Source organism: Salvelinus fontinalis, unplaced genomic scaffold, assembly GCF_029448725.1.
Source record: "Salvelinus fontinalis isolate EN_2023a unplaced genomic scaffold, ASM2944872v1 scaffold_0047, whole genome shotgun sequence".
In the NCBI taxonomy this organism is placed as follows: domain Eukaryota; kingdom Metazoa; phylum Chordata; class Actinopteri; order Salmoniformes; family Salmonidae; genus Salvelinus; species Salvelinus fontinalis.
In genome coordinates this window covers 7691-28643 of record NW_026600256.1, presented here as the reverse complement: position 1 = coordinate 28643, position 20953 = coordinate 7691, and the positions used below count along the sequence as shown (strand labels likewise).

The following is a 20953-nucleotide window of genomic DNA, read 5'->3' as shown; positions in this document are numbered from 1 at the left end:
AGAGAAACGGTTTCTATCAGACACACATAGCCTACCTTAATTAACATAGAGAAACGGTTTCTATCAGACACACATAGCCTACCTTAATTAACCGTAGAGAAACGGTTTCTATCAGACACACATAGCCTACCTTAATTAACCGTAGAGAAACGGTTTCTATCAGACACACATAGTCTACCTTAATTAACCGTAGAGAAATGGTTTCTATATGACACACATAGCCTACCTTAATTAACATAGAGAAACAGTTTCTATCTGACACACATAGCCTACCTTAATTAACATAGAGAAACAGTTTCTATCTGACACACATAGCCTACCTTAATTAACCGTAGAGAAACGGTTTCTATATGACACACATAGCCTACCTTAATTAACCGTAGAGAAACGGTTTCTATCTGACACACATAGCCTACCTTAATTAACATAGAGAAACGGTTTCTATCTGACACACATAGCCTACCTTAATTAACATAGAGAAACGGTTTCTATCTGACACACATAGCCTACCTTAATTAACCGTAGAGAAACGGTTTCTATCTGACACACATAGCCTACCTTAATTAACATAGAGAAACGGTTTCTATCTGACACACATATCCTACCTTAATTAACATAGAGAAACGGTTTCTATCTGACACACATAGCCTACCTTAATTAACCATAGAGAAACGGTTTCTATCTGACACACATAGCCTACCTTAATTAACATAGAGAAACAGTTTCTATCTGACACACATATCCTACCTTAATTAACCGTAGAGAAACGGTTTCTATCAGACACACATAGCCTACCTTAATTAACCGTAGAGAAACGGTTTCTATCTGACACACAGAGCCTACCTTAATTAACCGTAGAGAAACGGTTTCTATCAGACACACATAGCCTACCTTAATTAACCATAGAGAAACGGTTTCTATCAGACACACAGAGCCTACCTTAATTAACATAGAGAAACGGTTTCTATCTGACACACAGAGCCTACCTTAATTAACCATAGAGAAACGGTTTCTATCTGACACACATAGCCTACCTTAATTAACGTAGAGAAACGGTTTTTATCTGACACACATAGTCTACCTTAATTAACGTAGAGAAACGGTTTCTATCTGACACACATAGTCTACCTTATTTAACCGTAGAGAAACGGTTTCTATCAGACACACATAGTCTACCTTAATTAACCGTAGAGAAACGGTTTCTATCAGACACACATAGCCTACCTTAATTAACATAGAGAAACGGTTTCTATCAGACACACATAGTCTACCTTAATTAACCGTAGAGAAACAGTTTCTATATGACACACATAGCCTACCTTAATTAACATAGAGAAACAGTTTCTATCTGACACATAGCCTACCTTAATTAACATAGAGAAACAGTTTCTATCTGACACACATAGCCTACCTTAATTAACCGTAGAGAAACGGTTTCTATATGACACACATAGCCTACCTTAATTAACATAGAGAAACAGTTTCTATCTGACACACATAGCCTACCTTAATTAACATAGAGAAACAGTTTCTATATGACACACATAGTCTACCTTAATTAACCGTAGAGAAACGGTTTCTATCTGACACACATAGTCTACCTTAATTAACCGTAGAGAAACGGTTTCTATCTGACACACATAGCCTACCTTAATTAACCGTAGAGAAACGGTTTCTATCTGACACACATAGCCTACCTTAATTAACATAGAGAAACGGTTTCTATCTGACACACATAGCCTACCTTAATTAACATAGAGAAACGGTTTCTATCTGACACACATAGCCTACCTTAATTAACCGTAGAGAAACGGTTTCTATCTGACACACATAGCCTTCCTTAATTAACCGTAGAGAAACGGTTTCTATCTGACACACATAGCCTACCTTAATTAACATAGAGAAACGGTTTCTATCTGACACACATAGCCTACCTTAGAAACCGTTTCTCTATGTTAATTAAGGTAGGCTATGTGTGTCAGATAGAAACCGTTTCTCTATGTTAATTAAGGTAGGCTATGTGTGTCAGATAGAAACCGTTTCTCTATGTTAATTATCTGACACACATAGCCTACCTTAATTAACATAGAGAAACGGTTTCTATCTGACACACATAGCCTACCTTAATTAACCATAGAGAAACGGTTTCTATCTGACACACATAGCCTACCTTAATTAACCGTAGAGAAACGGTTTCTATCTGACACACATAGCCTACCTTAATAAACCGTAGAGAAACGATTTCTATCTGACACACATAGCCTATCTTAATAAACCGTAGAGAAACGGTTTCTATCTGACACACATAGCCTACCTTAATTAACCGTAGAGAAACGGTTTCTATCTGACACACATAGCCTACCTTAATTAACCGTAGAGAAACGGTTTCTATCAGACACATAGCCTACCTTAATTAACCGTAGAGAAATGGTTTCTATCAGACACACATAGCCTACCTTAATTAACCGTAGAGAAACGGTTTCTATCAGACACACATAGTCTACCTTAAGTAACCGTAGAGAAATGGTTTCTATCAGACACACATAGCCTACCTTAATTAACATAGAGAAACGGTTTCTATCAGACACACATAGCCTACCTTAATTAACCGTAGAGAAACGGTTTCTATCAGACACACATAGCCTACCTTAATTAACCGTAGAGAAACGGTTTCTATCAGACACACATAGCCTACCTTAATTAACGTAGAGAAACGGTTTCTATCTGACACACATAGCCTACCTTAATTAACCGTAGAGAAACGGTTTCTATCTGACACACATAGCCTACCTTAATTAACATAGAGAAACGGTTTCTATCAGACACACATAGCCCACCTTAATTAACCGTAGAGAAACGGTTTCTATCAGACACACATAGCCTACCTTAATTAACCGTAGAGAAACGGTTTCTATCAGACACACATAGTCTACCTTAATTAACCGTAGAGAAATGGTTTCTATATGACACACATAGCCTACCTTAATTAACATAGAGAAACAGTTTCTATCTGACACACATAGCCTACCTTAATTAACATAGAGAAACAGTTTCTATCTGACACACATAGCCTACCTTAATTAACCGTAGAGAAACGGTTTCTATATGACACACATAGCCTACCTTAATTAACCGTAGAGAAACGGTTTCTATCTGACACACATAGCCTACCTTAATTAACATAGAGAAACGGTTTCTATCTGACACACATAGTCTACCTTAATTAACATAGAGAAACGGTTTCTATCTGACACACATAGCCTACCTTAATTAACCTTAGAGAAACGGTTTCTATCTGACACACATAGCCTACCTTAATTAACATAGAGAAACGGTTTCTATCTGACACACATAGCCTACCTTAATTAACATAGAGAAACGGTTTCTATCTGACACACATAGCCTACCTTAATTAACCATAGAGAAACGGTTTCTATCTGACACACATAGCCTACCTTAATTAACATAGAGAAACAGTTTCTATCTGACACACATATCCTACCTTAATTAACCGTAGAGAAACGGTTTCTATCAGACACACATAGCCTACCTTAATTAACCGTAGAGAAACGGTTTCTATCTGACACACAGAGCCTACCTTAATTAACCGTAGAGAAACGGTTTCTATCAGACACACATAGCCTACCTTAATTAACCATAGAGAAACGGTTTCTATCTGACACACAGAGCCTACCTTAATTAACATAGAGAAACGGTTTCTATCTGACACACAGAGCCTACCTTAATTAACCATAGAGAAACGGTTTCTATCTGACACACATAGCCTACCTTAATTAACGTAGAGAAACGGTTTTTATCTGACACACATAGTCTACCTTAATTAACGTAGAGAAACGGTTTCTATCTGACACACATAGTCTACCTTAATTAACCGTAGAGAAACGGTTTCTATCAGACACACATAGTCTACCTTAATTAACCGTAGAGAAACGGTTTCTATCAGACACACATAGCCTACCTTAATTAACCATAGAGAAACGGTTTCTATCTGACACACATAGTCTACCTTAATTAACCGTAGAGAAACGGTTTCTATCTGACACACATAGCCTACCTTAATTAACCGTAGAGAAACGGTTTCTATCTGACACACATAGCCTACCTTAATTAACCATAGAGAAACGGTTTCTATCAGACACACATAGCCTACCTTAATTAACCGTAGAGAAACGGTTTCTATCAGACACACATAGCCTACCTTAATTAACCATAGAGAAACGGTTTCTATCTGACACACATATCCTACCTTAATTAACCGTAGAGAAACGGTTTCTATCAGACACACATATCCTTCCTTAATTAACATAGAGAAACAGTTTCTGTCTGACACACACACCTTATGCCCTCAGCTTTACCTCTACTTTAGGGACCAATTGATCATGCTCGCCTTGTCTTTAGATATTTAATAATTGTTTTAATTGTTATTTAACCTGGCAAGTCAGTTAAGAACAAATTCTTATTTACAATGATGGCCTAGGAACAGTGGGTTAACTGCCTTGTTCAGGGGCAGAATGACAGATTTTTACCTTGTCAGCTCGGGGATTCAATGTAGCAACCTTTCGGTTACTGGCCCAACGCTCTAACCGCTAGGCTACCTGCTGCCCCCCTCTAACCGCTAGGCTACCTGCTGCCCCCCTCTAACCGCTAGGCTACCTGCCTCCCCCCTCTAACCGCTAGGCTACCTGCCTCCCCCATCTAACCGCTAGGCTACCTGCTGCCCCCCTCTAACCGCTAGGCTACCTGCTGCCCCCCTCTAACCGCTAGGCTACCTGCCTCCCCCCTCTAACCGCTAGGCTACCTGCCTCCCCCCTCTAACCACTAGGCTACCTGCCTACCCCCCTCTAACCACTAGGCTACCTGCTGCCCCCCTCTAACCACTAGGCTACCTGCTGCCCCCCTCTAACCGCTAGGCTACCTGCCTCCCCCCTCTGACCGCTAGGATACCTGCTACCCCCCTCTAACCGCTAAGGCTACCTGCTGCCCCACGGTACAATTTTACAGTTCTATTTTATCCCGAAGTTCTGGATCTGACTTTGCCGTCCTCCCTTACCTCCTCATCTTTAACCTATCCGAGGCCGACACTTCCACCCGACCAGGAACTCGATCGCCCTGAGCCCTCCTTTACAGCGAGCCTACGTCCCCAGGAGGACCCGAGTCCATGGCCTTAGACTTAGATATGCCTGGTCCTTATACAGTCATTTAGACAGGCCTGGTCTTTATACAGTCATTTAGACAGGCATGGTCTTTATACAGTCATTTAGACAGGCCTGGTCTTTATACAGTCATTTAGACAGGCCTGGTCTTTATACAGTCATTTAGACAGGCCTGGTCTTTATACAGTCATTTAGACAGGCCTGGTCTTTATACAGTCATTTAGACAGGCCTGGTCTTTATACAGTCATTTAGACAGGCCTGGTCTTTATACAGTCATTTAGACAGGCCTGGTCTTTATACAGTCATTTAGATATGACACACAAACATTATCACTCAAATCAAACACATGCTAGGTTGTGATAGTGTGTTAGATGAACCTCTGTGTTTAGTGATTTATATCTGATGTGTCTTGGGACGGACTGGATAAAACATTCACTACTTTGATGATTATATTGTCATGTTTGTTACTGTCGTTCTACTGTTAGTGTGATACTGCAACACTGACAACAGAGGTAAGACCTATGTGCTGTGGCATAGAAATATAATTACCAGAAGGGGAATGCCCTCAGAGCCATGGCAATGTGACCGTTCTAGTAGTTCTATGTCTATGCTCTCTGGTCTGTGAGATGAACCACACTATGAACAGGAAGTCAGTCACTGAGGGGTTAGACCACAGCTAGCCTACTTAATGAAGTGCCAATATGGCTCACATACAGTGCATTCAGAAAATATTCAGACCCCCTTTCCACATTTTGTTATGTTACAGTCTTATTCAAAACAATTTTTTTTTTTTTTATCCTCATCAATCTACACACAATACCCCATATTGACAAAGCAAAGACAGGTTTTTTTTGTGCAAATTTATAAAATAAATAAATATATGAAATATCACATTTACAGCACATAGGTCTTACCTCTGTTGTCAGTGTTGCAGTATCACACTAACAGTAGAACGACAGTAACAAACATGACAATATAACCATCAAAGTAGTGAATGTTTTATCCAGTCCGTCCCAAGACACATCAGATATAAATCCCTAAACACAGAGGTTCATCTAACATACTATCACAACCTAGCATGTGTTTGTATTGAGTGATAATTACTGGCGTCACTACAATGTTTTGTTCGTCTGTTAATAACTTCCATCGTTTCAGCACGTTGCTCACAACAACAGGCTAACCTTCAGTTACTTTAGAGTTACATCCTGGAAGATGCCTTCTACCACACAAACACACATGCTGCTATCTGAGATGTTCCGGACGTGTGCTGCAGGCTTGTTGTAGCTGACTGGTAGAGAGGAGCAGAGCTCTCGTCACTAGTGGACATGTAAACAGCTGTTGGTTGAGAGACGTCCACACTACCCAGCCAGGAGAGGAGAGAGTTTCCTCCCTCCTCAGACAGATTTACTGCATCTCTCTGTCTCTCGTTTATTCTAGGGCTATAAATAGACTAGGCTTAATATTGACTGATTTAGTATTCATTTAGGACGTCATAGAGAGTAAGCGATGCTAAAGTGTAAAACAGTTTTCTCATGCCTATTTTAGCTTGAGATATTTGCCTTTTCCCCCCCCCGAGACGTTTTTTCTTCTTCTCTCAAATAAAAAGCAGTTTGTCAGTGGAAAACAAACAGGCAGACAGACCATCATTGACCAGGAAAGGCATTGAAAGATTTGCCACACAGTGAGTCCACTTTCTAAATCTGTCCTTGGCTTCTTTAATGGCTCAGTAGATAGTGTCCCATGTTGGAGAGATGACCTGGCTGGATGTGGAATGACCTTGAATGGGGAGAACACACCTGGGTTCAAATAGTATTTGAAGTCTTTAGAATATTTGAGTTGTGCTTGATTGAGCTTGTAAGTGCAATGCCCACCCATCTGGCACTGGAGGCAGACTAAAGCAAACGCTCAATATATACAAAATGATTCCAAATAGTCTTTGAACCGCGCAGGTCTGGGGGAGAGCTTGGGCCTCTTTCCAGGAACCTCTCTGTCTGTCTGTCTGTCTCTGACTAACGTAAACACTTCAGCTCCCTCCATTTGACATCTGGCTTCTGTATCTCCTCAATCAAGTCTCTGGTTTCTATTTTTAACTGTGGTGGGGGACTGGGGAGTGGGGGAGGGTTGGTGGTGGCGGGTAGGAGAGAGAGAGCACCTGCAGTTGATCTAGTGGTTTGTGACATCATGAGAACATGGTCTCCCACTGTCTCTGATTAATTACAGGTAGATTTATCAACAATGGTCATACTCAAGTCCCTCAGGTCTGAGGTGAAAATGGTTTCCTTCAACCTTGTTCATTTTATTTATCTTTGTTGTTAGCTGAATGTATTCATATACTTAGCTAATGTTTCCAATACCAAAAGGTTTGAAACTTACTGCACATCCCACAAGAGACAAACCCTATCCACCCATGATGAGTAAGCAGGTGTGTAAATAAATACATACCCACTGTACACCCAGTGCTCGGTACATCAAAGGAAATGTGTATCTCAGCCAGAAGAAGAAGAAGAGACGCTGTGTGAAACAGTCTCTAATGGTGCTTGGGATCATTTCCATTCACTTAGGACATCATCAAGCACACGGCGGCCATCTTCCTTTCCCTTCAAAGGGAAGTAGCCTTTGTTGAACTGAAGAAGCCTTTTTCTCATGTCCACTGGAAGCTGTGCCATGGGAGCTATTTGCCTGTGACAAAACTAATTCACAGCTTTCTCTATGTCTTTCTGTCTGTTTGTGTGTTCTCCAGGCAGTTAGAGCTGCACTCTCCGGACGCCAAGCATACTGTGGTGTTACGGTGTACAGACACAGCCTCGGCCCAGGCCTGGTTCGAGGTCATGCAGTCGGCGACCTCTAACCTCATCAACAAGGTCATCACAGAGGTCAAAGAGCACACGGGAAGAACAGGAATCGCAGGGAGCAGAGAGATCAGACACCTGGGCTGGCTGGCTGAGAAGGTGGGAGCTACTCCGTACTTTATTGAATGTTGGTTTCAGGAAAACACCTCAAAGAAACGTGCTTCCCTTTAATCAGACGTATAATATGTATTCACACCCCACCTTCTGATAATAACTCATATGGGATTTTTGTGAGGTAGTTATACGATGGTGAGTCAAGCCTTCTTGGAACCTCATATAGTATAGCTGATGCAGTAGTTTCCAACAGAAGAAGCACGGCTGGGGGCTTTGTAGTGTTCCTTCTGTACAGTACAGCACCTATTGATCCCAGGTGACTGTTTCCTGCGTGACTCCAGGTTTTCCCCCCCTCCTCGTCCGCCTCTAAATCCTCTTTCATCACTCTCTTATTAGTCAGGGCCTGCCTGGCAGAGAGAGAGAGCGAGACGGCTAATACTGAGTAGACTATAGCCCTGTACTTTGGTCAGTCAGTCAGTCTGCCAAGCCAAGCCAAGCCAAGCCAGAGGATGCTTTCGAGGCTTCTTAATGAGTTCCTCTTTTATTACTGCCTGCCTGCCCCATAGTGTGTCACAAATGGCACCCTAGTGCACTATATAGGGAATATGGTGCCATTTTGGATGCAGATTCTGGAGTCTGAATAATTATAAGACCTAAAGCAGTTCAGCGTGTGTGGAGTGGAGTGGTCTGCTTAGGCTTCGCCTGCCGTCCAAGTTCCTCTAAACAACGTCAATCTGACGCACTCAGGAGGCTGGAGTCTGAGTCTCTACTTAGCTGTGTGATGGTCAACAGACTACAGACTGGAGTCAGTCTCTACTTAGCTGTGTGATGGTCAACAGACTACAGACTGAAGTCAGTCTCTACTTAGCTGTGTGATGGTCAACAGACTACAGACTGAAGTCAGTCTCTACTTAGCTGTGTGATGGTCAACAGACTACAGACTGGAGTCAGTCTCTACTTAGCTGTGTGATGGTCAACAGACTACAGACTGAAGTCAGTCTCTACTTAGCTGTGTGATGGTCAACAGACTACAGGCTGGAGTCAGTCTCTACTTAGCTGTGTGATGGTCAACAGACTACAGACTGAAGTCAGTCTCTACTTAGCTGTGTGATGGTCAACAGACTACAGGCTGGAGTCAGTCTCTACTTAGCTGTGTGATGGTCAATAGACTACAGACTGGAGTCAGTCTCTACTTAGCTGTGTGATGGTCAACAGACTACAGACTGGAGTCTGAGTCTCTACTTAGCTGTGTGATGTCAACAGACTACAGACTGGAGTCATTCTCTACTTAGCTGTGTGGTGGTCAACAGACTACAGACTGGAGTCAGTCTCTACTTAGCTGTGTGGTGGTCAACAGACTACAGACTGGAGTCAGTCTCTACTTAGCTGTGGGATGGTCAACAGACTACAGACTGGAGTCAGTCTCTACTTAGCTGTGTGATGGTCAACAGACTACAGGCTGGAGTCAGTCTCTACTTAGCTGTGTGATGGTCAACAGACTACAGGCTGGAGTCAGTCTCTACTTAGCTGTGTGATGGTCAACAGACTACAGACTGAAGTCAGTCTCTACTTAGCTGTGTGATGGTCAACAGACTACAGACTGGAGTCAGTCTCTACTTAGCTGTGTGATGGTCAACAGACTACAGACTGGAGTCAGTCTCTACTTAGCTGTGTGATGGTCAACGGACTACAGACTGGAGTCAGTCTCTACTTAGCTGTGTGATGGTCAACAGACTACAGACTGGAGTCAGTCTCTACTTAGCTGTGTGATGGTCAATAGACTACAGACTGGAGTCAGTCTCTACTTAGCTGTGTGATGGTCAACAGACTACAGACTGGAGTCTGAGTCTCTACTTAGCTGTGTGATGTCAACAGACTACAGACTGGAGTCATTCTCTACTTAGCTGTGTGATGGTCAACAGACTACAGACTGGAGTCAGTCTCTACTTAGCTGTGTGGTGGTCAACAGACTACAGACTGGAGTCAGTCTCTACTTAGCTGTGGGATGGTCAACAGACTACAGACTGGAGTCAGTCTCTACTTAGCTGTGTGATGGTCAACAGACTACAGACTGGAGTCAGTCTCTACTTAGCTGTGTGATGGTCAACAGACTACAGACTGGAGTCTGAGTCTCTACTTAGCTGTGTGATGTCAACAGACTACAGACTGGAGTCATTCTCTACTTAGCTGTGTGGTGGTCAACAGACTACAGACTGGAGTCAGTCTCTACTTAGCTGTGTGATGGTCAACGGACTACAGACTGGAGTCAGTCTCTACTTAGCTGTGTGATGGTCAACAGACTACAGACTGGAGTCAGTCTCTACTTAGCTGTGTGATGGTCAATAGACTACAGACTGGAGTCAGTCTCTACTTAGGTGTGTGATGGTCAACAGACTACAGACTGGAGTCTGAGTCTCTACTTAGCTGTGTGATGTCAACAGACTACAGACTGGAGTCATTCTCTACTTAGCTGTGTGATGGTCAACAGACTACAGACTGGAGTCAGTCTCTACTTAGCTGTGTGGTGGTCAACAGACTACAGACTGGAGTCAGTCTCTACTTAGCTGTGGGATGGTCAACAGACTACAGACTGGAGTCAGTCTCTACTTAGCTGTGTGATGGTCAACAGACTACAGACTGGAGTCAGTCTCTACTTAGCTGTGTGATGGTCAACAGACTACAGACTGGAGTCAGTCTCTACTTAGCTGTGTGATGGTCAACAGACTACAGACTGGAGTCAGTCTCTACTTAGCTGTGTGATGGTCAACAGACTACAGACTGAAGTCAGTCTCTACTTAGCTGTGTGATGGTCAACAGACTACAGACTGAAGTCAGTCTCTACTTAGCTGTGTGATGGTCAACAGACTACATAGCAGACCCTCTGGAGTTCAGCATGCTAATGTGATCAGATATCGGAGAGGAGGGGAGAGGAGGAGGAGAGGACAGGAGAGGAGGAGTAGAGGAAATGGAGAGGAGATGAGATGGAGAGGACAGTAGAGGAGAGGAAAGGAGAGGAGAGGTGGGGGAGGAGAGGACAGGACAGGACAGGAAAGGAGGGGGAGAGGACAGGACAGGAGAGGAGAGGTGGGGGAGGAGAGGAGAGGAGAGGACAGGACAGGAGAGGAGAGGAAAGGAGAGGTGGGGGAGGAGAGGAGAGGAGAGGAAAGGTGAGGTGGGGGAGGAGAGGATAGGACAGGACAGGAGAGGAGAGGAAAGGAGAGGTGGGGGAGGAGAGGAGAGGAAAGGAGAGGTGGGGGAGGAGAGGAGAGGTGGGGGAGGAGAGGAGAGGACAGGAGAGGAGAGGAAAGGAGAGGTGGGGGAGGAGAGGAGAAGAGAGGAGAGGAAAGGAGAGGTGGGGGAGGAGAGGAGATACAGAAAGGAGAGGAGAGGGAGGGGATCCTTGTTTTACAGCCTTGTTGAGGTTGCTCTGTGCAACTGTCCTGAGCCTGGCTTTAACCACAGACTTTATATTCACTCTCATACTATAGCCAATTATACTGTGGCAGCGTTTTAAATTGAATGATTGTTACACACTAACTATGTGGTTGTGTAGGCTTTAGTTAAAGCTACGTTTGTGAGCCTGTATATGGTGTTTTAATATGGTTACTTGGCAACATGTGTTGGTAATGTTATAGGATTGACCTATGGCCACCAGAATCATATGTTCTCATAACTAGCTGAGGACTTCATAGTGGGACAAGAGGCTTATGGTTATAAGGATTGTGCTGTAACTTTCATAATGAGGATTGTGCTGTAACTTTCATAATGAGGATTGTGCTGTAACTTTCATAATGAGGATTGTGCTGTACCTTTCATAATGAGGATTGTGCTGTAACTTTCATAATGAGGATTGTGCTATAACTTTCATAATGAGGAGTGTGCTGTAACTTTCATAATGAGGATTGTGCTGTAACTTTCATAATGAGGATTGTGCTATAACTTTCATAATGAGGATTGTGCTGTAACTTTCATAATGAGGATTGTGCTGTAACTTTCATAATGAGGATTGTGCTGTAACTTTCATAATGAGGATTGTGCTGTAACTTTCATAATGAGGATTGTGCTATAACTTTCATAATGAGGAGTGTGCTGTACCTTTCATAATGAGGATTGTGCTGTAACTTTCATAATGAGGATTGTGCTATAACTTTCATAATGAGGAGTGTGCTGTAACTTTCATAATGAGGATTGTGCTGTAACTTTCATAATGAGGATTGTGCTGTAACTTTCATAATGAGGATTGTGCTGTAACTTTCATAATGAGGATTGTGCTGTAACTTTCATAATGAGGATTGTCATGCTGTATAATGTTATGCAAGCCGGTGTTGTATTGGGTGTCTGAGAGTTGAGAGTTTATCTACAGGACAAGATGAATAAACTGTATAAAGTGCCTTCCTGTGAAAAATAACCAAGATATTGTTACTAAGACTTAGTTACATAGAAAAATGCTGGAGACATTCAAGGTTGTGTCTTTGCTGTTTGTAGTAGTATGTGCTTATCACTCTTGCTAAATTGTATTCTCTGGTCCATGACATTTTCTCCATTGCACAAGTAACCCCCACGCAGATGACACCAGCAGCCTGTCACACGGTGTGGTGTGTTTTCTCCCAGACAGAGAGTATTCTAACACTGTGTGGTGTGTTTTCTCTCAGACAGAGAGTATTCTAACACTGTGGTGTGTTTTCTCCCAGACAGAGAGTATTCTAACACTGTGTGGTGTGTTTTCTCCCAGACAGAGAGTATTCTAACACTGTGTGGTGTGTTTTCTCCCAGACAGAGAGTATTCTAACACTGTGTGGTGTGTTTTCTTCCAGACAGAGAGTATTCTAACACAGTGTGGTGTGTTTTCTCTCAGACAGAGAGTATTCTAACACTGTGTGGTGTGTTTTCTCTCAGACAGAGAGTATTCTAACACTGTGTGGTGTGTTTTCTCCCAGAGAGTATTCTAACACTGTGTGGTGTGTTTTCTCTCAGACAGAGAGTATTCTAACACTGTGTGGTGTGTTTTCTCTCAGACAGAGAGTATTCTAACACTGTGTGGTGTGTTTTCTCCCAGAGAGTATTCTAACACTGTGTGGTGTGTTTTCTCTCAGACAGAGAGTATTCTAACACTGTGTGGTGTGTTTTCTCCTAGACAGAGAGTATTCTAACACTGTGTGGTGTGTTTTCTCTCAGACAGAGAGTATTCTAACACGGTGTGGTGTGTTTTCTCCCAGAGAGTATTCTAACACGGTGTGGTGTGTTTTCTCCTAGACAGAGAGTATTCTAACACTGTGTGGTGTGTTTTCTCCCAGAGAGTATTCTAACACTGTGTGGTGTGTTTTCTCCCAGACAGAGAGTATTCTAACACTGTGTGGTGTGTTTTCTCCCAGACAGAGAGTATTCTAACACTATGGTGTGTTTTCTCCCAGACAGAGAGTATTCTAACACTGTGTGGTGTGTTTTCTCTCAGACAGAGAGTATTCTAACACTGTGTGGTGTGTTTTCTCTCAGACAGAGAGTATTCTAACACGGTGTGGTGTGTTTCCTCACAGACAGAGAGTATTCTAACACTGTGTGGTGTGTTTTCTCCCAGACAGAGAGTATTCTAACACTGTGTGGTGTGTTTCCTTCCAGACAGAGAGTATTCTAACACAGTGTGGTGTGTTTTCTCCCAGACAGAGAGTATTCTAACACTGTGTGGTGTGTTTTCTCTCAGACAGAGAGTATTCTAACACTGTGTGGTGTGTTTTCTCCCAGACAGAGAGTATTCTAACACTGTGTGGTGTGTTTTCTCCCAGACAGAGAGTATTCTAACACTGTGTGGTGTGTTTTCTCCCAGACAGAGAGTATTCTAACACTGTGTGGTGTGTTTCCTCCCAGAGAGTATTCTAACACACTGTGTGGTGTGTTTCCTCCCAGAGAGTATTCTAACACACTGTGTGGTGTGTTTTCTCCCAGACAGAGAGTATTCTAACACTGTGTGGTGTGTTTCCTCCCAGAGAGTATTCTAACACTGTGGTGTGTTTTCTCCCAGACAGAGAGTATTCTAACACTGTGTGGTGTGTTTTCTCCTAGACAGAGAGTATTCTAACACTGTGTGGTGTGTTTTCTCCCAGACAGAGAGTATTCTAACACAGTGTGGTGTGTTTTCTCCCAGACAGAGAGTATTCTAACACAGTGTGGTGTGTTTTCTCTCAGACAGAGAGTATTCTAACACTGTGTGGTGTGTTTTCTCTCAGACAGAGAGTATTCTAACACTGTGTGGTGTGTTTTCTCTCAGACAGAGAGTATTCTAACACTGTGTGGTGTGTTTTCTCCCAGACAGAGAGTATTCTAACACTGTGTGGTGTGTTTTCTCCCAGACAGAGAGTATTCTAACACTGTGTGGTGTGTTTTCTCACAGACAGAGAGTATTCTAACACTGTGGTGTGTTTTCTCCCAGACAGAGAGTATTCTAACACTGTGTGGTGTGTTTTCTCTCAGACAGAGAGTATTCTAACACTGTGTGGTGTGTTTTCTCCCAGACAGAGAGTATTCTAACACTGTGTGGTGTGTTTTCTCTCAGACAGAGAGTATTCTAACACTGTGGTGTGTTTTCTCTCAGACAGAGAGTATTCTAACACTGTGTGGTGTGTTTTCTCCCAGACAGAGAGTATTCTAACACAGTGTGGTGTGTTTTCTCCCAGAGAGTATTCTAACACTGTGTGGTGTGTTTTCTCCTAGACAGAGAGTATTCTAACACTGTGTGGTGTGTTTTCTCCCAGACAGAGAGTATTCTAACACTGTGTGGTGTGTTTTCTCCCAGACAGAGAGTATTCTAACACTGTGGTGTGTTTTCTCCCAGACAGAGAGTATTCTAACACTGTGTGGTGTGTTTTCTTCCAGACAGAGAGTATTCTAACACTGTGTGGTGTGTTTTCTCCCAGACAGAGAGTATTCTAACACTGTGTGGTGTGTTTTCTCCCAGACAGAGAGTATTCTAACACTGTGTGGTGTGTTTTCTCTAAGAGAGTATTCTAATACAGTGTGGTGTGTTTTCTCCCAGACAGAGAGTATTCTAACACTGTGGTGTGTTTTCTCCCAGACAGAGAGTATTCTAACACTGTGTGGTGTGTTTTCTTCCAGACAGAGAGTATTCTAACACTGTGTGGTGTGTTTTCTCCCAGACAGAAAGTATTCTAACACTGTGTGGTGTGTTTTCTCTCAGACAGAGAGTATTCTAACACTGTGTGGTGTGTTTTCTCCCAGAGAGTATTCTAACACAGTGTGGTGTGTTTTCTCCCAGACAGAGAGTATTCTAACACTGTGTGGTGTGTTTTCTCCCAGAGAGTATTCTAACACTGTGTGGTGTGTTTTCTCCCAGACAGAGAGTATTCTAACACAGTGTGGTGTGTTTTCTCCTAGACAGAGAGTATTCTAACACTGTGTGGTGTGTTTTCTCCCAGACAGAGAGTATTCTAACACTGTGTGGTGTGTTTTCTCTCAGACAGAGAGTATTCTAACACTGTGTGGTGTGTTTTCTCTCAGACAGAGAGTATTCTAACACGGTGTGGTGTGTTTTCTCCCAGACAGAGAGTATTCTAACACTGTGTGGTGTGTTTTCTCTCAGACAGAGAGTATTCTAACACTGTGTGGTGTGTTTTCTCTCAGACAGAGAGTATTCTAACACTGTGTGGTGTGTTTTCTCTCAGACAGAGAGTATTCTAACACTGTGTGGTGTGTTTTCTCCCAGACAGAGAGTATTCTAACACTGTGTGGTGTGTTTTCTCCTAGACAGAGAGTATTCTAACACAGTGTGGTGTGTTTTCTCCCAGACGGAGAATGAGAAGCAGCAGTGGAAGCCAGTGCTGGTGATGGTGACGGAGAAAGACCTGCTCCTCTATCACAGCCTTCCACGCATGAAGGCATCCTGGCACAGCCCTGCACACACATACCCGCTGTTAGCTACACGGTACGCTACACACACCCTCTCTCTACTAGCCACAAGACAAATAGCTGCTGCTATCCACACAGTAAGCAAAAGACACCGTCTTCCTGCTAGTCAAATAGCAAAACACATTTATCTTATCTTAGCCACATGGTTAGTAGCATCCACCCTGAACAACCCAACCATGACCACATGATAATCCTCCGCCACTCCAAACACGCCTACCCTCTATTGGCCAAGCAATAATCAGAACCCGCCTACCCTCTATTGGCCAAGCAATAATCAGAACACGCCTACCCTCTATTGGCCAAGCAATGTTCAGGACCCACATACCCTCTATTGGCCAAGCAATAATCAGAACACATCGACCCTCTATTGGCCAAGCAATAATCAGAACACATCTACCCTCTATGGGCCAAGCAATAATCAGAACACACTTGCCCTCTTTTGGCCAAGCAATAATCAGAACACATCTACCCTCTATGGGCCAAGCAATAATCATTATATATCTACCCTCTATTGGCCAAGCAATAATTAGAACACACCTGCCCTCTATTGGCCAAGCAATAATTAGAACACACCTGCCCTCTATTGGCCAAGCAATAATCAGAACACACTTGCCCTCTATTGGCCAAGCAATAATCAGAACACACTTGCCCTCTATTGGCCAAGCAATAATCAGAACACATCTACCCTCTATTGGCCTCATGGTGCAGAAAACACGTGAAAGATGAGTAGGCGCTGGAGGACACGTCCACAACATGTTTCCATTACTGAACACAGCCAAGAACTCTGTTACTATTTATCATGTTATCAATTATTACACCTTTATGTCCTTGGTGTGAAGGGTTATATAGTTACAGCACTGACTAGCTAGTCTCTCTCAACTGCAGGCTCTTATAACAGAAAGTGTGTCTGTCTGTAGGCTGGTGCACTCTGGCCCAGACCGAGGCTCTCCCCAGCCGGGGGTGGAGCTGTCCTTCGCCACACGTACAGGAACCAGACTGGGCATCGAGGCCCACCTGTTCAGAGCTGAGACCTGTCAGGACCTTTCACTGTGGACCAGGCACATCGTTACGGGCTGTCACTCTTCTGCCCAGATGATCAAAGAAGTCACTACCAGTGAGTACCACTACACCGACCCTGCTATAAGACTGTGTGAGCCCACTGAGCTAAAGCCTTGATTAACCAAGCCACTACCAGTGAGTACCACTACACCGACCCTGCTATAAGACTGTGTGAGCCCACTGAGCTAAAGCCTTGATTAACCAAGTCACTACCAGTGAGTACCACTACACCGACCCTGCTATAAGACTGTGTGAGCCCGCTGAGCTAAAGCCTTGATTAACCAAGTCACTACCAGTGAGTACCACTACACCGACCCTGCTATAAGACTGTGTGAGCACACTGAGCTAAAGCCTTGATTAACCAAGTCACTACCAGTGAGTACCACTACACCGACCCTGCTATAAGACTGTGTGAGCCCACTGAGCTAAAGCCTTGATTAACCAAGTCACTACTAGTGAGTACCACTACACCGACCCTGCTATAAGACTGTGTGAGCCCACTGAGCTAAAGCCTTGATTAACCAAGTCACTACCAGTGAGTACCACTACACCGATCCTGCTATAAGACTGTGTGAGCCCACTGAGCTAAAGCCTTGATTAACCAAGTCACTACCAGTGAGTACCACTACACCGACCCTGCTATAAGACTGTGTGAGCCCGCTGAGCTAAAGCCTTGATTAACCAAGTCACTACCAGTGAGTACCACTACACCGACCCTGCTATAAGACTGTGTGAGCCCACTGAGATAAAGCCTTTATTAACCAAGTCACTACCAGTGAGCCTAGGTAGACATTAGCTTGGGGAGTAACTCAAATCAAGGTTAGTTATCATGTTAGTGTGATTGTAACATAGACGGGTTTGTCAGTCTCAGTACAGTACTCAGAGCTGCAGTGTTTGGTAAGGGGGTGTTACTGCCGGTCAGTCACATGGAAGACATTGAGAAAGGAGTGTTTTTAGAAAGGAATGTCACTGTGAGATCCTGTGTGTGTGTAGTCTGTGTGTGGTCTGTGTGTGGTCAGTCTGTGTGTGGTCTGTGTGACCTGTGTGTGTGTGTGTAGTCTGTGTGAGGTCTGTGTGTGGTCAGTCTGTGTGTGTGTGGTCTGTGTGACCTGTGTGTGTGTGTGTGTGTGTGTGTGTGTGTGTGTGTGTGTGTGTGTGTGTGTGTGTGTGTGTGTGTGTGTGTGTGTGTGTGTGTGTGTGTGTGTGTGTGTGTAGTCTGTGTGTGTGTGGTCTGTGTGTGTGTGTGTGTGTGTGTGTGTGTGTGTGTGTGTGTGTGTGTGTGTGTGTGTGTGTGTGTGTGTGTGTGTGTGTGTGTGAGGTGTGTGTCTGTGTGTGAGGTGTGTGTCTGTGTGTGTGTGTGTAGTCTGTGTGAGGTCTGTGTGTGTGTGGTCTGTGTGACCTGTGTGTGTGTGTGGTCTGTGTGTGTGTGTGTGTGTTCTCTGTGTGGTTTGTGTGTGTGTGTGTGTGTGCTCTGTGTGGTTTGTGTGTGTGTGTGTGTGTGTGATATTTAACAAATGTGAAATAACCAATCAAAATGAACAGTAAACATTACACACACAAACGTTTCAGAGGAATATTATGTCTATGTACAGTATTGTAACAATATGCAAATAGTTAAAGTACAAAAGGGAAAATAAATAAACATAAATATGAGTTATATTCTCTCTCTCTCAATATGGCTCACATTACTTTTACTGGCGTCACTACAATGTTTTGGTCGTCTGTTAACTTTTACCGCCTCTCAACCCCGGATCCGGGATCACCCCCCACCCCCCTACACACTGATTAGCATCGCTAGCATAGCGTCACAATTAAATAGTAGCATCTAAATATCATTAAATCACAAGTCCAAGACACCAAATGAAAGATACAGATCTTGTGAATAAAGCCACCATTTCAGATTTTTAAAATGTTTTACAGGGAAGACAAAATATGTAAATCTATTAGCTATCCACGTTAGCAAAAGACACCACTTTTCTAACTCCATCAGTTTCTTACTCCATCAGGTGCTATCACCAATTCGGCCAAATAAAGATATTGATAGCCACTAACCAAGAAAAAACCTCATCAGATGACAGTCTGATAACATATTTATTGTATAGGATAGGTTTTGTTAGAAAAATGTGCATATTTCAGGTAGAAATCATAGTTTACAATTGCACCCACCATCACAACTCGACTAGAATAAATACAGAGAGCAACGTGTATTACCTAATTACTAATCATAAAACATTTCTTAAAAATACACAGCTCACAGCAATGGAAAGACACAGATCTTGTGAATTCAGACAATATTTCAGATGTTCTAAGTGTTCTACAGCGAAAACACAATAAATCGTTATATTAGCATACCACATGTGCAAACGTTACCCGAGCATTGATTCAAGCCAAAGAGAGCGATAACGTAATCATCGCCAAAATATATGAATTTTTTCACTAACCTTCTCAGAATTCTTCCGATGACACTCCTGTAACATCATATTACAACATACATATAGAGTTTGTTCGAAAATGTGCATATTTAGCCACAAAAAAACGTGGTTATACAATGACAATACTAGCCTGAAAATGTCGGGCGCCATATTTGACAGTGATCTTGTCTCATGAATAACTATTCATAAACTTGACTAAAAAAATATAAGTTGGACAGCTATCGAAAGACAAATTAGTTCTTAATGCAATCGCTGAATTACATTTCTAAAATTATCCTTACTGTGCAATACAGGGTTCGCCAAGCGAAGCTATACCAAAAAAAATGGCGGAATATGCATTTAACATTTTTCGACAGAACAACGATTTATCATCTTAAATATTTCTTACTATGAGGTGATCTTCCATCAGAATCTTGGGCAATGTATCCTTTCTTGGGTCTAATCTTCTTTTGGTCGAAAGATGTCCTCTTGTCCGTCGAAATGCCCACTAACGTTCGACCGGGACCCCGAAACGTGCCCGGCGCTTCAAAGTGCATCACAAAGCAATGCCTCAAAATCGCGGATATAAACGGATATAAATTGCTATAAAACGGTTTAAATTAACTACCTTATGATGTTTTTAACACCTATAACGAGTAAAAACATGACCGGCGATATATTACTGGCTAAACAACAGCTTGGAAAGAGAGCAGGTCCGACGTCCATTGTGCGTCAGGCGCAGGGAGCAAAAGAACGGTACATCCGGTCTTTGGCCTTTTATACAGGCCCTGATTGCGCAATCGACTCCATTCAAATTGTCACCACTTACTGACATCTAGAGGAAGGCGTGGGCAGTGTTTGTATCCTCATAGCATTTACAGGGACATTAAAACTGACCTGGGACCAGAGGCCAATATTTCTGAAATCTCACTCCATATCAGGAAAAGTGCTGTAGAATGAGTTCTGTTCCACTCAGAGACATAATTCAAACGGCTATAGAAACTAGAGAGTGTTTTCTATCCAATAATAACAATAATATGCATATTGTACGAGCAAGAATTGAGTACTAGGCAGTTTAATCTGTAGAGCAAATTATGCTAATGCGAAACAGCACCCCCTATAGTGGCAAGAATTAATAACTTCCATCGTTTCAGCACGTTGCTCACGACAACAGGCTAACCTTCAGTTACTTTAGAGTTACATCCTGGAAGATGCCTTCTACCACACAAACACACATGCTGCTATCTGAGATGTTCCGGACGTGTGCTGCAGGCTTGTTGTAGCTGACTGGTAGAGAGGAGCAGAGCTCTCGTCACTAGTGGACATGTAAACAGCTGTTAGGTGAGAGACGTCCACACTACCCAGCCAGGAGAGGAGAGAGTTTCCTGCACGTTTCACACTTTTATTTAGCTGCAAAACAGCATCTCCATTTATAAGGAGGATCTCTCTCTCTCTCCTCGCCCTCTGTCATAAGCTACAGTGGAGATC

The 20953-nt window shown here is 43.0% G+C and overlaps 1 protein-coding gene across 1 annotated transcript in view; it reads left to right on the top strand.

The window, feature by feature from the left end:
* LOC129842523 (beta-1-syntrophin-like) overlaps nt 1–18167 on the top strand; it is a 57173-nt gene extending 39006 nt beyond the window's left edge. Inside the window, exons 3-5 of the mRNA XM_055911099.1 lie at nt 7916–8123; nt 15875–16011; nt 16913–18167. Coding sequence (XP_055767074.1) covers nt 7916–8123; nt 15875–16011; nt 16913–17171 — 604 coding nt within the window. The 3' untranslated portion in view covers nt 17172–18167. The remainder of the gene's footprint in view (nt 1–7915; nt 8124–15874; nt 16012–16912) is intronic.
* The last annotated feature ends 2786 nt before the right edge of the window (nt 18168–20953 follow it).